Source organism: Periplaneta americana, chromosome 8 (assembly GCF_040183065.1).
Source record: "Periplaneta americana isolate PAMFEO1 chromosome 8, P.americana_PAMFEO1_priV1, whole genome shotgun sequence".
Classification (NCBI taxonomy): domain Eukaryota; kingdom Metazoa; phylum Arthropoda; class Insecta; order Blattodea; family Blattidae; genus Periplaneta; species Periplaneta americana.
This window is the reverse complement of record NC_091124.1, coordinates 24,414,246-24,435,097: the sequence shown is the minus strand read 5'-3', so window position 1 is coordinate 24,435,097 and position 20,852 is coordinate 24,414,246. Positions and strand designations below refer to the sequence as shown.

Below are 20,852 nucleotides of genomic sequence, written 5' to 3'. Positions count from 1 at the left end.
CTCGCTACCGCTGCCACCTAACGATGTTGCATTCAACCAGACTATAACACATCTAGGAGGAGACACAACAAAAACAGTTTTAACGCAACACTATGAAAGACACCATGTAAACTTTTTTCTAATTATAAATAAAAAATATTATTCATTGCACTTTATATAGGCTACTATTCATGGTTTGAAACTTAAAGTTAAAGTGGGTTTTCATCTTACGATGTTTGGTGACGTATACACGTCCGTTGATGTGACATATTAATGAATTTAAATACTATTATAGTCACAATCATGCCATGGTATGAAAGAAAAATTTCACAACCTCGAGCGGGAATCGAACCGACTTCGTCTCAATAAAGTGGGGTTTATGTAAAACAAAGAGGAAGTAGTTCTACGTAGCTGGCCCCTGAAATTCACTTCTATTCATTGTTTACTAGACAGGGCAACAGCCAAGTTGTCAGTTTTGTACAAATATATTTGAAACTGAAAGTAGGTACTCCAAACTACATCATTTTTAATATAAAAAATTAATCGGCCACCAGCAGCTTTGAACAATAATGATAGTATGACTTTACAAGAACTGACATTCTTCAAAAGCATGTGATACTGAAATTGTAAATGTACATGTGGCAACACAGACCACATGGGTGGGTGCAGTATTCTCGCTTTCCTCAGATTATTTCCCATTCCCATTTCCATAAAACGGTTCCGGTTACCAGTTAGTAGCTAGTCTCTTCCAACACGTGTGATGCTGTAATGTGCTCGAAAAATGCTACGAGGTTGTGAATTTCCTTGTAATTGTTCATTTGTGCAATTATTCAACAATGAATGGAAGTGAAAACATAATATATTTTGGACAATTTAGGACACTCAGTTTACAAGAACAGATTATTGCTATACAGAAGGGAAGGCCAACCCCAACACTACCTGGTCTTACATGTATGCATGTAGGCTAATTTGTAGCATGTTTCATTCAAGAAGGTGTCATTTCATGCTGTTAACTTCTTTCCTCCTCTTAAGAAATATGCATGAGCCGCCACTGACTACGAGATTATTTAGCGTCAATGGGATTGGTGATAGAGAGACGAGGCCGAGGATTCGCCATAGATTACCTGACATTTACTTTATGGTTGGGGAAAACCTCGGAAAAAACTCAACCAGGTAATCAGCCCAAGCAGGAATCGAACCTGCGCCCGAACGCAACTCCGGATTGACAGGCAAGCACCTAAGCCGACTGAGCCATGCTGGTGGCTCCCCAGAAACTCGAGGGGTTGTGAAGGCTCCTTTGATGTAACTAAACGTAGTATCAAAAAGTGTGCCCCATTCCGAATTTTCTGCTTACATCAAAGGCAGTATTTATATAAAACAAAGTGACGTAATACACAATTTACTACTATTATTGTAGCAAATCTACCGGTATATCTTTCTCTAATTTGTACCTCTATTGAACTACATTTTTACATTACTGCATAAAACTGGCAACTGAAGGAAACTATATTATTTTTAACATCAATTTCACATAACTGAACTCCCTATCATCTGTAGACATTCCAGTTCCTTGAAGCTTTGTATTCCATCCTCAAAACTTGAACTTGTTGAACTAGGTGCAGCACATGGTGTTGATGTTTCTGTTGACTATTTTTTAGCGTTAAACTCTAGAATATAGTCAGCATTAATGACTGTTCCAATGTTGGCTCAAAATAAAGGAAGAGAGAAACAAGTGAAGAACACTAAAAATGACTTACTTATGGCTTTTAGCGAAGCGGAGGTTCATTACCCTCCTCACATAAGCCCGCCATCGGTCCCTGTCCTGAGCAAGATTAATCCAGTCTCTGTCATCATATCCCACCTCCAACAAATATATTTTATTATCCTCCCAGATGAGATGGGCAAGGCATGTAGCACATATGGGAGAATCCAGGAATGCATATAGTGTGTTAGTTGGGACCTTCGAGGAGGCTGAGACATAGATGGGAGCAAAAGTGTACATGCTCCTTTAAACAACTTGATCATATGAAACCCCTACCATAAGTCACACTTGAAGGACTTTTCCCCTGTGTGAAAGAGACTGTGTTTTTTCAAACACATCTGTTGTCTGAAGCTTTCACCACAGGTTTCGCATTTGAAAAGCTTGTCTTGTATGAATGAGCATATGTACTTTCAAATTGCTGGGTTTGTGAAGTCTCCATCACATACATCACATCGAGGACATCATACAAGAAGAGCATATCAACAACTGCAATGTTATTGCAATATTTTAATCTAATCTATTTATGTTTCAAAACAAACATCTGAGAATTACAATGGGTATGAGGAAGGAACATTGATAATACCTTGTTGTGTAGACAAGGTTACGAAAAAATATTCTATATTTAAATGGCTCTAATGTAAAGTTGCAGTTTTGCTGATATGCCCTTAAGGCATAATGTCCTCGACATGTAAAGGAACTATCCTCCATGTGAAGGAGTATGTGAAATTGTAAATTATTTTTCTCCCACCAGCTCTTGAAACAAATATCACATTTATAAGCATTATCTTCTTTATGTACACCCATATTGTTTTTCGACATAATTACTATCTTAAATTTGTGCCCACAGATATGACAACTGAAGAGTTTCTCCTCAGAATGACAGAGCTTACGAAGTTTCACATATTCTGAGATCATAAAAGTTTTCATGCAAATATCGAATTTGAAAGCATATTATCTGTGTGCGTTTGAATGAGTTTGAAGATGACTATTTCGTGTAAAGGTCTTCTGACATTTTCCATTTGAAAGGTTTTCGTCCTCTGTATGAGTCATCCTTTGATCTCGAAGATGGTAAAGTCGTTTGAAGCTCTTAGAGCATATTTTGCATTTGAAAGACTTTATTTCCAAAGAGAATTGATGAGTGATGTCCAAGTTAACTAAGATGAACACACCTCTTCTCATAAATCTGCAGTGCTTGGGAAAAGTGACATAAGTCAGTTTCCACAAACCTTGTTTGATAATTTATTGACAACTTACAGAACATCTGCTCGCTTTGAAAAAGAGACTCAAGTATTCCTCCCATTATAATAATAAATAAAGAAAAAAGTCAAATCGACATAAACCAATGTAAGTTGTCAATAAATTACCAAAAATGGTTTGTGGAAACTGACTTGTGTCACTTTTCCCAGGCACTACAGAAATATTGCTTCAGAAAGGTTTATTACTTAAGTGAATTAGATTACTGCATGTTGTCCAACTTCAGAAAGTTGCGCAAGGATGTTATCACAAATTCTGAACATGACAGGATGAGTACTCATATGAATTGACTTGTGACATTTAAGATGTCTACATTTACAACTTTGTAACAAATGGCACATTTGAAAAACGTATGAGCAGTATGGGTTGATTCTTGTATTTGAAGCTACACTGTCACAATTTTGAATTTGAAAGACTCATTATTTGTGTAAGTTGTTTTGTGTCCATGAAGATGATCAAGTCGTGAAAAACTCTTCTCACTGATGTCGCATTTCAAAGGCTTTTGTCATGAATGGACGTATTAATGTTGGTTCAGAAGTTTCTGAGAAATACAGTCTTTGTCACAAATTTCGCACTGCAGATTCTTCTGGAACGAGGGGTCATCTCCAACTTCAAAATCTGATTAGTTTCTTTCATGTGCATTCCTGAAATGCTACAACACCAGATTGTTGAACAGATTCCCCATTTACATCAATTTCGTTGCTTCTTACATCATCTTCACTGAATCGTTCCATGATTCTGTAAAACAACAGACCTGTGGTCAAAACTCCCCTTCTTCTGGAATATACTTACAGATTACTGAAAAATAAATTTCAAGTTTATTAACTTTTGCAGACGATTAATCATAAAATAGATTATTATACTGTATGTACAGTTCAAGAAGTACCTCTGAATGAGGTTCTAGCTGATATGTACATCTATTACCAGGCATTACATCTAATTTGATGATATGTCAAAGAAAGAACAATTGTTTGTAAAATCTGAAGTGTGACTAGTTAATATCTAGCTAGTTGGAGATGTTTGCAAAGGAGGGTCTGACCTAGTTGCCTCATTAAGTGTGCCTTGTTGGTATCACTTGTGAGGTTCAGACCTGTCTTCGGACAGATGACTAAACAACAACAGTTCAAGACAATTTATGAACGAAATTTAACATCGTTTCTGAGAATTGGAACGTTAATAATCCAATCACCTGTCATTTGAGTCATTATCCTCTTCTGAGAAAGTTGGTACTGGTTTTTCTTCTGTTGAATGTTCAAACCATGATTGTGCCTGTAGAAGGAAAATTTCATTGCAATACAATATGTAAATTAAGAAGTACTGATGCAGATCATGATCAAGTTGAGTGTTACACAATGACCGGCTTTCTTGCAGAATATGTATAAATAAATTAATCTTAGCATGTAGGCTTTCACAGCCGGTGTCTAGTTGAAATGGAGCTTCTGGGCTAAGATTCTGTGGTCTACTGGTGTAGATATTTCCAGACATTTCATCTACTGCTGCGGGAGACATCTTCAGTGGTTAGGTAACCTAGGTCGAAGTCTTCTGCTGGGATACCTGTGGCAACTGATAACCTAACTGGTTGCCTGTCCTTATTTATAGAGTCAGGGATTGGCCTTAGTGTTCTGTTGTCGCAGCAGTCTGCACCCGTTGGTCCAGTGAGTGTGGACCGCCACGACAAAGGTACATCACGACCAGCCCAAGGCCACTGAGGTCCAATGGGTGCGGACCGCCACGACAACAGAACACCAAGGCCAATCCCCGGCTCTATAAATAAGGACAGGCAACCAGTCAGGTTATCAGTTGCCACAGGTACTCCTAGCAGAAGACTTCGACCTAGATTACCTAACCACTGAAGATGTCTGCCGCAGCAGTAGACGAAACGTCTGGGTATATCTACACCAGTAGACCATGGCATCTTAGCCCAGAAGCTCCATTTCAACTATAAATAAATTAATTAAACAGAATGGTATAAGAAACGCAAACCAACAGGACTAAAAATTGGAGATAATCTCTATATACAAAACTCACTCTTCAACGACAACTAGGCTTTAGTCACTAATGAAAGAGATGACGCAATTATGTGAGAAGAAAATCATAAGAATACAAAAAATATGGACTGACAATTAATTATAGGAAAATCAAATATCTAAATACGAACTCTTCTGATAATTTACAAATTAATGAGAGAAGAATTCTAATAGTACAAAATGAGGAGCATCGTTTCAAAATGTATTATGTACCACTTACAATTTTTTTACACGAACGACGAAAAACTGGATTACTCGTAAACCGGAGAAGTTTCCAGAACACTACACAAAACCATTTTTAAGTACTGGTTTCACAGTTTACAAATATGACGACTTGGAACCATCAGACCTCACAGCATGAAAGATAAATAAATAGAAAGTAACAAATTTAATTTCGTTCACTGGGGGACTTAATATGTTTTGAGACGATGCTCCTCAAATATTAAAACGGAATAAAACACAAAAATCGTGTTACTGACTAAATGAAGAGAGTGTTTTCTTTAATGCTGTAGTATGCTTATCTCCACTGACCCGTGCTCCATTGCAGCTAGGAAACTGAAAACAAATCTGCCTGTGACGTCATTTAATCCAGACAGTAGGCAAACCTGGGATTAATACTGTAGCCAGTAGAGAATGTAGTGGCAACAATAGTGGTGTATTTCGAGTTAAACATTTTAAGAGACTAGTAATGATTTTGTCCACATGAAACCTTTACAACTTCAGATGTAAATAACAAAGTATGTTGTTGTTGTTGTTATCTAATGCCGGGCTTTGGCAACGAAGCCATTAGCGTTCTTGCTCTCCAATATTTCTCTGTGGTGGATCCATCAGGTAGAACTTCACAGGTTATGAGATGATCTTCAGTCATTTCTTCTTCTTTGTTGCATAGAGGGCAATTTGGGTTTGTGTAAATTCCTATTTTATTGAAGTGTTTGGCCAAATAATCATGTTCTGTAAGCAGTCTGAATTTTGCTACTGCAGATTTACGTGGGATTTCTGGAATAATTTCTGGGTTTTTTATTAAAATGCTCCATTTTTTATCTTTGGCTTTGGTGCATAGTGCTTGGTTTTGCTTGATTTTATATTTATTTTTAATTAGTCTTTTGATGGATGTAAAAGGTAGGCTTGTATTTGTATTCTGAATTAAATTGGATCCTTTTTTGGCAAGAAAGTCAGCAGTTTCATTTCCAGCAATTCCGCAATGTGCAGGTATCCATTGCAATTGAATTCTTTTCTGTAGTTTTTGAAGTTGTTGGATCATTTTGTGACATTCTTTAATTTGGATTGACATCATTTTATATGAATTTATTGCATATAATGCTGATTTAGAATCAGAGAGAATGATAGCATTTTGAAATTTATCTATTCTGTATAGTAGGTGTTGGAGTGAGATATGAATAGCCATTATTTCTGCATCAAAATTTGTTGTATGATGTCCTACTGGTTGATAAAATGAGAATAACGCACACGTAATTCCTGATCCTGAGTTGTTATCGATAGTAGACCCATCTGTGTAGATATGTAACCATTCTTCTGGTGGGTATCTATTGTTCACAGCTTCTAATGCCAGCGCTTTTAGTACAGGTTTGGAAGTTTCAGATTTTGTAACTGGTTCTTCTAAATCTAGTTGAATGTTAATTGTTCGAAGTATTGAGATATGATATCTGGATGTAGTTTTCAGCATGTTAATCAGAAACTGTCAAACTTCTTATGGAAATTTTGTTGGAGTTCTGAAATGCGTTTTTTGGTTGTAGGTGTGAATTTTTGTGAAATCTGAGAGTGAAGGAGATATGAACACCTCAGGAGATGACATAATGTGTATCCTAGTTAACTGACACACAACCAGATACACAGGTGCAATATCACATCTGGACCCTATATGGAAGAGAACTGCCATCACACCCAACAATTCAGGAGTGGCACCGAAAATTTAGAGAGACTGAAAGTGTGCTGCGGCAAAAGGGCAGTTGGCGGCGAAGTACAAGTGTGCAGGTGCATTTGCCCTCAAAGGAATTCTTCCTCGGCATCAATTCTAGCCAGCATGTCGACAGGAAATGCTATGCGGTGTAGATGATTATCAGGCTGAAGAGCTTGCACTAGCTGAACTTCATATGCGTACAGTCTCAGATTCCTGAGAAGGACTTTGTGGACAGTTGTACGCATCAAGTTCAATTCCCTGGCGACACTGCGAATGGACTTACTGATCATGTCTCATAAAGCAGGATATACATTGTGCCTTCCACATCTCCTTCACTGTCAGATTTCAGATCTCACCAAAATTCACACCTGCAACCAAAGAACGCATTTCAGCAATTCAACAAAATCTGTATTTTTATCCACATATATTTCAGTATACATTGACGGATCCTTGATCTCCAGAGAACAAGGTGCCAGTGCAGGTGTTACATGCTGTCTCTTCTCACTTTATAGATCTCTTGGGTATGGAACAACAAGTTTTGATGGAGAAATCATTGTAATAAGTGAAAGTCTCAGGAATCTTCTATGCCACATCAATAAATTTAAGAATGCAGTTATATTGTCAGACTCCAAAGCAGCTATTCTATCAATAGTCTCTAAACACACACCTTCATCTCAAACAGCAGAAATAACTAAAATGCTCTCTCAATTAATATCACTCAATAAAAGAATTGTATTCCAATGGATACCATCCCATTGTGGAATCCTGGGAAACGAGAATGCGGATGCTTTAGCAAAGAAGGGCAGCACTGCTACTTTACAAACCTGTTACTAAATCTACGTATTACTCTGTGAAAAGATTTATTAAATCTACATACTTAGACTTCAACAAACAAAATTTGATAACACAATCCCAAGGGAAAAAATGGAACTCTCTGCATCATAATTCACAGTTAATTCCCGATTTACCACGAAAATCGTCTGTAGCTGCATTTAGATTGGCAACAGGCCATGATTGTTTGGCCATACACCTGCATAGAATTGGAATATATCAGTCCCCTAACTGCCCATTGTGCAACTCAAACCAAGAAATGGATTCGGAACACCTCAAAATCTGTGCTTCAGTGGCTGGCCATGATAATATCTTTGAAAAATATTGGAGTGCAAGAGGTCAAATGACTTTATTGTCAAATGCCTGGCATTATAAAACAACAACATATTTCAGTACACTGTAGGAGAAAGGACGGTGTAATAATCATGATTAAGATCTAGAATACATTCTTCTATACTGTCCATCCATAAATCACAAATGAAGTAAATTAAAATCAACAGTACCAGTTGCAGAAGACACAGCCCTGCAGTATATACTGACTACACCCCAACTCTGGCTATTAGCAACAGGCATCTATAATGAACACCAATCAAAATATCCCTCATTTCTCGTGAAAAACAACAACTGAATAGACTATAGTGGACTTTATGTTGTCAGCAAACAGCTGGATACATTAAGAAGATTGATTGTAGGAGAAAGGACAAAGCCGATACTACGAATAAAAACAAACTATTCAAGACTTTTCCTATGAAAGAATAAATAGTATCAAATCTCAAAGTAAAGAGAAATTACGAATTTAACACAAGAATGTTTCATTACTAGAAATTAAAATAATGAGTGAATAGCTCAAATAGCCAAAAGCCCAAAACGATGTAAAAAAACAACAAAGCAAACACTCACCTCATTGTCTAAATTCAGTAAGAAGAGGTAAAACTGTCTCTGCTGAAATTCCTTGTCATTCCGTATTAAGGCTGTGTCTCAAAGCTCAAGTCCATACTTTTTTTTTATCTTATTGGGTTATTTTACGACGCTGTATCAACATCTCAGGTTATTTAGCGTCTGCATGAAATGAAGGTGATAATGCTGGTGAAATGAGTCCGGAGTCCAGCACCGAAAGTTACCCAGCATTCAAGTCCATATTACACACTAGTGACTAGCAACTAGGTGACTTGTAAACTACACACTAGGGAGCTTTGGACATATTGTATGCTTGAAAAACGGCTTTCTTCATACACTATTTTTCTAAAAACCATGACATCATGGTGCAGCACTGAATTAAGAAGGCAGTGTCCTAATGCAGTTTCATTACAAGTTATGTGCAAAACATAAGGGCTTAATATAATATTACAATCATGTTTAAAATATTATACAGAAGGTACTAACAATGTCAGTGTTCAAAGATAACGTGTTATTCTACATTATATTTACATTATTTCACTTCCAAAGCATTTTAAGATTTCATAACCCCAATTCCAGATGAGGTATCCATGTTTGTTTAGTGAACAAGTCAACAATCAAGCAAGCATTTTCGTTTACTAGCTACTACGGACTTGACTGCTATGCACTATGTAGCTTTGGATCATAACTTCTGACGTCACATCCAGCTATTTAGTCAACAATCTAGTTCACTTCAGCTGAAAATGTAGCTTTGAGACACGGCCTAAGATTAGGATATCATGTATTCTCAGCCTTTTCCTTCAAGAACTGAATTTACATCTATGTATTTATATCTGTATATATATTTCAGTATATTATAGGAAAGCGACAAAGATGCATTACGAATAAAAAAAATATTCGCGACTTTTCCTGTGAAATATGAATTGGTAGAACATTTCAAAGTGAAGAGAAATGAAGGATTGACACAAAAATGTTTCATTTCTCAAATAGCCAAGAGCTCAAAGCAATGTACAGTAAAAAGACACTAAAACGAACACTCACCTCAACATCTAAATTCGACGGTGGAAATGAAATGGGATCTTCAACTTCTTCATGTTTTATGCTTGATATAAGATCACAGATGGGGTCGGGAGATTCTGTCTTGATCTGATCCACATCAACTTTCAAGAAATCACCTTCCTGTGTAGCAAATATGATAAACGAGAAATTTATATTCTGTAATTCATGGTTTTCCAGGGGAAGACAAATTATTGTTCATACTTGAATCATAACAACATATCACACATATCCACTTACCGAAACCAAAGGTTTCAGCTCTTCTAAATTGCCGTCATTCTGTAGAGCCAATGGGTCAGTATCGAGTTCTGTTTTAATGAGATCCCTGGCAACTGAAAACAAAATCTCAAATTATGTTACTGTTTTGCAAATAACACTTCTCTCACAATATACCAAAATCATTTTCTGGTTAAGAATATAAATAAAACACCAAATCTTACAAGAATACGATATTAATTTTACAAATCAAAGTATTTCTTCTGATACTTCTTTGCTTCAATGGTCTGACGAACATAGGATACATTTTTGGAATAACCGATTTTGTAATTTCATTTAGGGTAGAATTTATTGATGTTGTTGTTTTTGTTTTCTAATGCCAGGCGTTTGACAATAAAGTCATTTGACCTCTTGCACTCCAATATTTTTCAAAGCTATTATCATGGTCAGCCACTGAAGCACAGATTTTGAGGTGTTCTGAATCCATTTCTTGTTGATTCTGTACCATTAAAGTAGTCCCCGCCCGGAGATCCGATTGGGGGACTATTTTATCTCCGGATAATTTTACCTTAATGGTACTCATTTCATATTGGAGTGAAAATGGCAAGTTGTAGCCGACTTAAGTGAACACCATATTTTAACGTTTTGGTGGCTACTTCATTCACGAATTTATTGATGTAAAATGATGTGTTGTAATGTAACAATAACAGATGTTTCAGTGCTACTAGGTTGAGTGGTAGAGGACAAGAGACCTTAAGAGAATGGGGTCATCAGTGTAGGTGTTCAAATAGTAAAGGGAAGTCAGTATGCAGTAATTTCGGAAAATGATATGCACATTGCAACACAGAGATTTGTCAGGAAATCGGTTATAACATTTACAATACGATAAAGACCCTGTGCTGTAGTAAAGAGAAGATAGATATTTGACAGCCATCCCAACCAGGGTTTAATAATCTGCCTCCTAATCAATTCTAAATGAATATTTATATTTAATTCCAATTTTTCTTTAATAGAAACCCTAGTTAGGTACGCTATCATTGAAAAATTTATTGGAAATGCAATAAACAATTTAGGCTACAAGACAAATTACATTTTATAAAGAATATAAATGATGATTAATTATGCTAATCGATGACTTCAGTGCAGTGGAAGATATCATGTCCAGGGTGCTGTCAGGAACTTTTAATTTTCGGAAGACTTCTAAGGACTCCTGTGGGATTGTGCCTCTAGCCCCAATCATAATTCCTATAACGTCCCATGTCTTGATGTTATAATTGGTCCCCAGATCGCTGCAGCATGGCAAATAAATTGCCCATTTTTCTTTGCAGACTTCTCTAGGTTGTTCCTCGCTGTTCTCAAAATGGACTGAGGGTTCGAGAATTAGTCCACAATTTTTTTTCCTGTCTATAACAATGATATCTGCTCTTCGAGTTGAACCATCAGCAGAAAGGCACCCAATTTCTTTGTACACCTCATACTTATCAGCCCGGCAAAGTTCATTGGCAATCATGGAGCGAATTTTATTATTACGGTTAATTCTCAGTAAGGGAAGATGTCAATGAAAGTGCAATAAATTCATAAAAATTTCATAACTCTCTTAGTGTCTATCATAGTATTATGAAATTTGGATATGATACATTTAACAATATGTGAAGCATTTATGACAATTTCCATGGAAACTGAAAAGGTATTTTGGACAAGGATGGTTTAAAGGGATTTCACTAATTTTCACTTTACTCATGTACCATTTTTACCAAAACCAATTAAAATAACTAAATGAGAATTTGTAAACTCTTACTTCGTATATAGTTAAATAGTTGTCAGGATTTTTTCTAAGAAACTTAGGTTAGTTTATATGGTTTTTTAAAATCATTTTCCAAAATGTATCTTTCTCTGATATAATAAATTTTGTGTTCTTTGAAACATATACCAGCGACGATGCTTTGCCCTATATTAAAATAAAGTATATACAAAGTCAAGCAAGTGTGAAAAATTTCAACAAAAATCCATTAGTTAGCTTCTGATTTATGGGTACATTCTTTAAAACAAAAATGTAATTTTGAAAAATAAAGCATAATGTTTAGGATTATAAATAAGAGAGATGTGGTATCATGGCAATTAATAATTATTTTGGGACACATCATGGTGGGATTGCAAAATGAAATTTTGGCAACTTAATCTTTAAACATCATAGAATAAAATAAAAAATTAAATAAAAAAATTGACTTCTTGAACATTGTCACTGACATCTCCCTTTAAATACTGGAAAGGGAATAAAGCAGTAAAACTAAAGACATATGCCAGCAATTTACTCACATGATTACTAGTATGTTATTAATAGAGCCCGGATTTCCATGCAAATGCATGTTTTTATATAAACTTGTTACACTTCTCAAACTTTACAGATATTCGTTTTATGACAGTGATTCCAAATAACCGTACTTTTTCCATGTATGTTTTGGCCTTTTCTGGGAGTATCATGACTAATGCATATGTCGAAGATTTTAGATTAAATAGCACATATTTAGACTTTTATATTGCATATTATGTCCCTTTTTTTTGGCTTTAGTACATATTTATATTAACTTGCATAATAGTGACTTTTATGAATGTTGCTTCGCAGAATCTGGTATTTCCAAGTTATTTGTCTATTGAGAAAAAAAATAGGAGAAAGCTATCGGTAATATGGTTTCCTCACATCCTAACTGACAACTAATCTTTAGACTTTTCAGTAATCCTCCATTTGTTATACTGGAATTTCCAAACCCCAACTCTCACTCGTTACAAACCAGAGGTTAAAATACTGAAAGAAAGAAAGAAAGAAAGAAAGAAAGAAAGAAAGAAAGAAAGAAAGAAAGAAAGAAAGAAAGAAAGAAAGGCAGAAGCAGCATGCTTGAAACCTACAATTTAGTATACTTTTGTATGAAATTATGAAATGTTGCTATAGCTCCTTTTAGAATTGCAAGAAGACATCTTGTCAAAATGGACTGAGGGAAATAAATTTCTAAAGATGGGCAATGATGTAGTTTATTCTGATTGCTGTAATAAAAACGTAAATACTCGTGTATTTTGTGGTGCACGATAGGATAAAGGCAAAACGCTTAAAAATCGGAAGGTCGCTGGTTCGATTCCCGATGGGGTCATGGTCATGAGAAAATGCAAAAGACTTAAAATTCAACCTCACTTTTTCCCAAATTTATTCACTTAAGTATGCACCTGTCACTTCTTGTAATGCAGAAAAATAATTTTGTGTTCAAGAACATTCTTCAGACAAACACATGAGCATAAGCGAAGATAATCTGAGAAATTAGTTGTAATATGTTGTTTCAAAATAAAATGAAAATGTAACATAGTGGAGAACTAAATTTTGACAGCGCATATTTTAAACTTTTTTTTCGCTTCATTATGCATGTTTTGTAATATGATAGTGATAAATGCATGCATGTTTTAGATATGATAGTGCATGGAAATCTAGTTATTATGATTACAAGATAATACTACTTACCTTCAGTGGTAGGAACCATAATGAATGGGTGTGATAAATGCTGCTTTTCCTTCAATTGTTCATCAATCATATTGTTGCCTACAAAAATAGAGAAAACATACATTGGTTATGTATTTTAAAGCCTGTGAGTGAAAAACACCAACTGAAGAAGTAAGGCATTACGGTAATTCGGTAGAAAACGTTGTTCAATAAGGTGGACATCAATGGCATCATGCATTTGATCTCATGACTAGCACTCATTACATAATATTTTGTAAGTTTCGGAATACTATAAATGGTATTAAATGTTGTCATATAATAGGCCTACGATTTAATATTATGTACTTTGACTTTAATTATCCCCCACAGTAATCTTCGGCTGATGGATGTACGAGGGTATTATGAAAAGTCATGCCTCCTAATTTTTAGTACTAGCTGTGATACATTTTACTCAATTAACTTTCCTGCTTCACTGACACAAGTTTCGTACCTCTGTCACTACAGAGCTCTGAATTACAGTCTAAAACATGACAGCATGTAACAGTACTATGTCGGTGCGTCTGAAGCAGGGTGCTATGATGAAGTTTCTGATGGCAAAAAATGTACCCCTTATTGACATTCATCGGGAGAATGAAAGCTGTGTATGGAGATGAATGTGTACACATCATTACTGTAAGATGTTGGTCCGTTCATGCTTGTAATGAACCTGGTGAAACTCTCAACTTGCGTGACAAAGGACGGAGCATGTGAAGGAGATAATGGCAAAACTGAGATTCCGAAAACTGTCTTTGTTCATCCTCCATACAGTATCGATCTGGTGCTATCAGATTTTCATCTATTTCCAAAACTTAAAGAATACCTGAAAGGACTGCACCTTGATTCTCACGATGCAATGCAGACACTTGGTTTCACTGTACTTGATCATCCTCCATACAGTATCAATCTGGTGCTATCAGATTTTCATCTATTTCCAAAACTTAAAGAACACCTGAAAGGACTGCGCCTTGATTCTGACGATGCAATGCAGACACTTGGTTTCACTGTCTTTGATCATCCTCCATACAGTGTCGATCTGGTGATATCAGATTTTCATCTGTTCCCAAACTTAAAGAACATCTGAGAGAACCATCCCTTGATTCTGTCGATGCAGTGTAGATAGAAGTGAGGCTGTCATTTTATCGACAGTTGAAATACATTATTAAAGGTATATCTTATAAAGAATTTTAATGTGCGATCTTGTGGTCTAATGGTTACGATGACAGACTGCTAAGCAGAAGGTTTTTGGATCGATTCCCGGTGATCCAAATATGGCAAGTAAAATTAAAATATATGTGTTGATATAAAATTGCAATGAAGATAGTACAATGCAGTATACAGGGAGAAAGAAGAGGAAAGGGATAGTAAGAAAGAAAGCACAAAATAGAAGAAACTTTAGAGAAATGAAGAAGTATTTTTTTTATTTGGTTATTTTACGACGCCTTATCAGCTACTAAGATTATATCTAGCGTCTGAGTGAGATGAAGGTGATAATGCTAGTGAGATGAGTCAGGGCTCAGCCCCAAAAGTTATCCAGCATTTTCACTTCATGGGTTAAGGGAAAACCCGGAAAAAATATCAACTAGTAACTTGTCCCAACCAGGTTTTGAACCCGGGCCTGCTAATTTCATGGTCAGACGCGCTAATCGTTACTCCACAGTGGTGGACTACAAAGTAGAAGAGAGCTAGAAAAGGGAATAAAATTAGAGGACTAAAAATTTTTTGATTAATGTCATCGCCGACGACATTGTTGATAAAGTTGTTGATGTCCGCTATATTGATCAACGTTTTCTACTGAATTTCTGGCATTACTTGAAACTCATAAACATGGCTAAATGCAATAATTACCTTGTTTGTACGCACGTTTAGTTCTCCCAGCATATGTCCTTGAAACAATAACTTTCGATGTTGGAAGTTCTGTGGAGGACGGAATTGTTTGAGGCATAGCTGTCAATTCTGCCACCTGCTCATTTGAACCTTGTAAGTCAATGACACTAGGCCTATCTGAAAATGAATAAAAGAATGACTAAAGTGAACATTTTTAACACAAATGACATAAATCCAATGTTAGTGTACAAATTACCTTCAGCAGTTCCTGAGTCAATCTTTGACCTTCCAGCATATGTTCTTGAAGCAATAGTTTTCGAAGTTGGAGACAGAATTGTTTGAGGCATGACAGTCAATTCTGCCACCTGCTCATCTGAGCTTTGTAAGTCAATGACACTAGACCTACCTGAAAATTAAGAAAAGAAAGACTAAAGTGAAAAATTTTTAACACAAATGACATAAATACATTTTTAGTGTACTAATTACCTTCAGTAGTAGCAGAGTCAATCTTTGCCTTCTCAGGATATGTCCTTGAAACAGTAATCGAAGTTGGAGTAACCGTGGAAGACAGAATTGTTGGAGGCATAGTTGTCAATCCTGCCACCACCTCATTTGAACCTTTCAGGTCAATGGCACTATGCCTACCTTCAGCATTTGCAGAATCAATCTTTGCCCTCCTAGCATATGTCCTCAAAGTCTTGTGATGTCTTATAGCAGAGGTACTCCCAACCGATAATGTTACTGGTACTCTAGGCATAGGTACAGTATGTGGTAGGCTTTGAATTTTAGGGCTGGATGACACCATTATTCCATTAGCATGAAGAGTGGGCACAGCAGTCTTGTGAAGTCTGACCATATGTGGTAACCGGTAATATGCAGACTCAGCAAAGTGGTCAATGCAGATTTTCAAACTATGTGTGACATCTGAGGCCACTCGATACCGGTCCTCAAGCCCACAAAATCGGAGCCATTTCCAACACCTGTAAAGCAATGAATTACACAGCGGCGGTTCCTCTATATGAGCACAGGAGCACGTGAACACCTTAAAAAGCAACAGTAATCATACATATTACTGTATTAATATTATAACATCTATTACTTTCCAATGTGCAATAACGTTCCTACATTTTTAATCTCGAGAGAATGTCCCGTTCGTATGTCGTGTGTCTTTAAATCTCCATTGGACAGGTTGACAGCAGCTCGCACAATTTTTCTCTAGCAGGGTGAAATAGCCTGAGGCGAGAATATTTTCTGGTTTGTTACAATGGTTACAATAGCTCTGCTCGCACAGGTCTGAATGTGCCAGTGACAGAGAAACAGACTGGGCCTGGCATCGTGTTCCCTTCTCCCTCTTTCCTCGTTTTCTCTCTTTACTCTTTCTTTTCAAAATACCGTTATGCGCGGGTGCTGATTCTGTTGTCTTTTGTTCAGCAAAGTAAGGAAAATACAACCTGCAATGGTGCATATTGAAAGTTGAAACAGTAACACTTGAAGTTTGGAGACGGACGTGTGTGAAATTATGTGTTAAATTAAAAGAGGATTAAAACATTCCTCCGCACCATGACAGAAGACCGATTAAGTACACTGGCTATGTTGGCAGTGGAAAAAAACTTGTTAACGACATTAGAGACTTCAATAATAAAGTTATTGATAAGTTTGCATCTCTCAAAACTAGGCGCATGGAGTTTCTCTACAAATAAATCAAGATCTTCAACACCATCTACAACAGCAGTGAAGGTGAGTCCTATGAATTAATTTTACTCTACTCTTGTTTAATGGTTTCAATTTTGATTTATATGCGTAGATTTGGTATATGCATATTAGAACTGGTTTATCTCTGACGTGTGACTCAGCTATACGAGAATATATATATATCAGTGTGTTCATTACTCATTTTTTTTGTGAACACCCATCCAAGAAAGGCACGAGCTGCCACTGGAATTACAATTATGGAGGTGAATATGAAGAAACAGTTTTTAGTTGGTTATTTAACGACACGTATGAACTACAAGGTTATTTAGCGTCAATGAGATTGGTGATAGCGAGACAGTATTTGGCGAGATGAGGCCGAGAATTCGCCATAAATTATCTGGCATTCACCTTATGGTTGAGGAAAACCTCAGAGAAAACCCAACCAGGTAATCAGCCCAAGCGGGGATCAAACCCGTGCCGGAGCGCAACTTTAGACCGGCAGGCAAGTGCCTTAACAAACTGAGGCACGCTGGTGGCTGAAAAAAATGTTGAAAAGGAATCATGTAAAAATACCTTCCACCGTCAAGGAAATTCTGATTCTTCAATGTACAGCATATTTTAGATAGCATAATTAATTAGAGGTATAGCTATTATTAAAGGTCGTAGTCATTTTCGATACTGGTATCTAAGTTTAGTTAAATAGTTGTTGTTTAGTCAATTGTCTGAATTTTTTATTTTATTGGGTTATTTTACGACGCTGTATCAACATCCACAGTAGGTTATTTAGCGTCTGAGTGAAATGAAGGTGATAATGCCGGTGAAACGAGTCCGGGGTCCAGCACTGAAAGTAACCCAGCATTTGCTCGTATTGGGTTTAGGGAAAACCCCGGAAAAAAACCTCAACCAGGTAACTTGCCCCGACCGGGATTCGAACCCGGGCCACCTGGTTTCGCGGCCAGACGCGCTGACCGTTACTCCACAGGTGTGGAATTGTCTGAAGACAAGTTGGAACCTCATAAGTGACGCAATAAGACATCAGCATCATTTATGAGACAAGTAAGCCAGGGAACTGTGGAGGTAGGGTGACCAGTTCCTTTCCCCCTTCATTGCATACATCACAAATCAGACTTAAGATGTACTACCTTTAGGGTTGCAATTTTTTTTTTTTTTAAGAAAATAGGGGAGATTAAGGAATCGACAAAATTTTACATGGAAAATTGACAAGTTATTGGGTTCAGTTACTAAAAACCAACTTAGGTCTACACTTTGGCAGCTAGGCTTAAATTGAGAGTATTTTGAAACAGATTTTGTCTCGCGTAATAGTTGAATTAGGCTACAGTTTGCAGCTCTGATTTGATTAGATGTGTCGTGCTCATGTTTCGAACATCTGTCCAATTATTGTTCATGAGATAAAACATCCTCCTTGTATGAGTATTACTACTTTGTAAGCTTAGAACAAAACTCGCCAGCTTTTCCAAATTCATAACATTAACATGGTTTGATTTTAAACTAGAGCACTGAAACCCATTTCTGGCAAGCATTACCTTCTAAAAGGCTGCACATTTTAATGTCTGTCTTTAATAATAAAATTCATCATATAAATCATCATTCACGGCAAAATCAAATGTTTAGAATAAAAATTTTTATATTATGCAAAAATAAGGGAGAAAATGCTCGAAGAGAAGAATAATACGGGAGCTGGGGACTGTTAAAAATTAGGGGCAAATATGGGAGATCCCGGGAAATACAGTAGAGTTGGCAGCCCGAACTATCTCTAACACATATCATCAAGTGAGATGAGCCGCATGATAATAGATGTAGGCCTACAAATCAGGCAGGAGAACTTCAATCAGTGGTAAGTTAAATTAATATTAGGACCTAAACCAACATATTAATCGATTTTGCAGCAATTATAGTAGGCCTATTTAAAATTAGTCGCCATGATGGTCTAGTGGCTAGAGTGCTGGACTTACGCGAACTCCAATTAGCTTACACAAAAGACAATATTCTTACCTCAGAGGCTCCTGAGGAAATGTGAAAAAATGCTTCCCTCCTATAATCACAACATTCCCGCATCCAGGGACACAACATCTGCCTCGATTTTTCAGCCTATTTTTTTGCCCCCTCCATTCTTGCAGTCCCATCCACATTCCACGATAACGGATAACGCGATTTTGCCATGGCCTAGTTCTAATGTTCACCATCTACGACACCGGGCGTTAGTTACATTGCAGCTTCTTCCCGTTTGAACTAGATGGCGCTATCGCAGTTTCACATACTATCATTATTGTTAAATTTATATAATAGGTATAGCGTACGAATGTGCATGAAGATAATTATAATAGTCTAACACTTCCCCTTGCTGTATTTATTTAAGGTGTTTTATTATTATTAAATTTATCCGAAGCAATATTTTTGTTCTTCTACAATCGCAGATCAGGCAGGTCTAGGATCTTATGCCGTGATAAACCATTTTCTGACGGACGCCAAATCACATTGGCACATGCGCATTAAGAGAGCTACATATACTACTTTTATCTACTCGATTGGCCCACACGTACTTTTTGCATTAATATTTTATTATTGTGGTGTACCGAAGTACGTATGATATTTCCGTACAGGAATTCTGCATTACCATACGATGGATGGGTGGAGCGGAGAAAAATTCTGTCACCGGGACTCGAACCCGGGTTTTCAGCTCTATGTGCTGACGCTTTATCCACTAAGCAACACCAGATTCCAGTTCTGATGACGGATTGAATCCTCTCCGTTTAAGTTTCACCTCCTAGTTTCCCTTTAATGACCAACCCTTATGCACTGTGTAACAGTGTGTATTGGACATTGTGTCAAGAAAGCTGTTAAGCACTCGCCACGTGGAAACTGTAAGTTTGACAATTCAACCGTTGTTACCATAGCAACAAGTCTACCAAGCTATGTGACATTCAGTTGTTTTTCCGATCACAACGCTCCTGTCATGTTCCATCTTAAAAAAAAAAATAAAAAAAAAACAGGTATAATTCTTACCTCATAGGTTCCTGAGGAAAGTTGAAAAAATGCTTCCCACCCACAATCGAAACATTTCTGCATTCAGGAGCACAACATTTGCCATGACTCTTTTGCTTCATGCTTCTCGTTTCCATCTTTTCTTCTCGTATGGTCTAAACGGATAAGTGGAGAACTCTGGGAAATCTACAAATTACTTAGTTATTATGTTTACCACCCATGACACTGGCTGCTGGATTCGTTACTTCAACCGGGTGTAGGTAGATGGTGTTCACCACAGTTTCGCATACTATTGTATTCGTTCATGGTGTGATGACTTCTTTAATTAGTTATCTAGGCTTCTATGAATAGATGACAAAGATAAGTCAGTGTGGCCAATCGTACATAAATATACCCGCACTGTAGAATTCAATATTATTTTCATCCCCCTCTGCTGATTGTAAAACAACACTGGTTTAGCAGGAAAGCGCGGAAATTGACAATTATGAGAATAATTTATGCTTAATCTGTATCATTTTCCCCAACGCCTCTTTTAACCCCTTCAATAATGACGCTATCTATTGAGAACTAGCGGAACTGCTTCAAAGTTTATTTATTATTTTTTTATCTATAGTTCTGACCATATAGTAAGTAAACTATCTCTATGTTTCTGACTTATCCCATGGATAGAAAGTTCGCTTACACCAGCGGTGCACAACCCGCAGCCCGTGGGCCTCGTGCGGCCCGCCACTATGTTGTGGCCTGATAGTAAAGTTTAAAACTATATATATATATATATATATATATATATATATATATATATATATATATATATATAAAACAGACTTGTATGATTAAATACTATAAATTACAGATTACAGTAATCACTAA

At 36.7% G+C, this 20,852-nt stretch overlaps 1 protein-coding gene across 3 annotated transcripts; it reads right to left on the bottom strand.

The window, feature by feature from the left end:
- Positions 1-2,838: 2,838 nt before the first annotated feature.
- On the bottom strand, positions 2,839-20,307 carry LOC138704591 (uncharacterized). 3 transcript variants are annotated; one of them, XM_069832653.1, is made up of 9 exons: positions 20,004-20,307; positions 15,774-16,267; positions 15,544-15,693; positions 15,309-15,464; positions 13,446-13,523; positions 9,965-10,056; positions 9,710-9,847; positions 4,185-4,264; positions 2,839-3,733 (listed from the first exon to the last, which is right to left on the bottom strand). In XM_069832653.1, exons 1-9 carry the CDS (start codon positions 20,117-20,119, stop codon positions 3,628-3,630), a joined length of 1,410 nt encoding a protein of 469 aa, XP_069688754.1. In that variant the 5' UTR covers positions 20,120-20,307; the 3' UTR covers positions 2,839-3,627. The 3 variants fall into 3 exon arrangements, 2 of the variants coding, with proteins under 2 accessions (XP_069688754.1, XP_069688753.1); XM_069832652.1 differs by lacking the exon at positions 20,004-20,307 and adding an exon at positions 18,993-19,425; XR_011333373.1 differs by lacking the exons at positions 2,839-3,733; positions 20,004-20,307 and adding exons at positions 7,224-7,308; positions 18,993-19,426.
- Between the last annotated feature and the right edge of the window lie 545 nt (positions 20,308-20,852).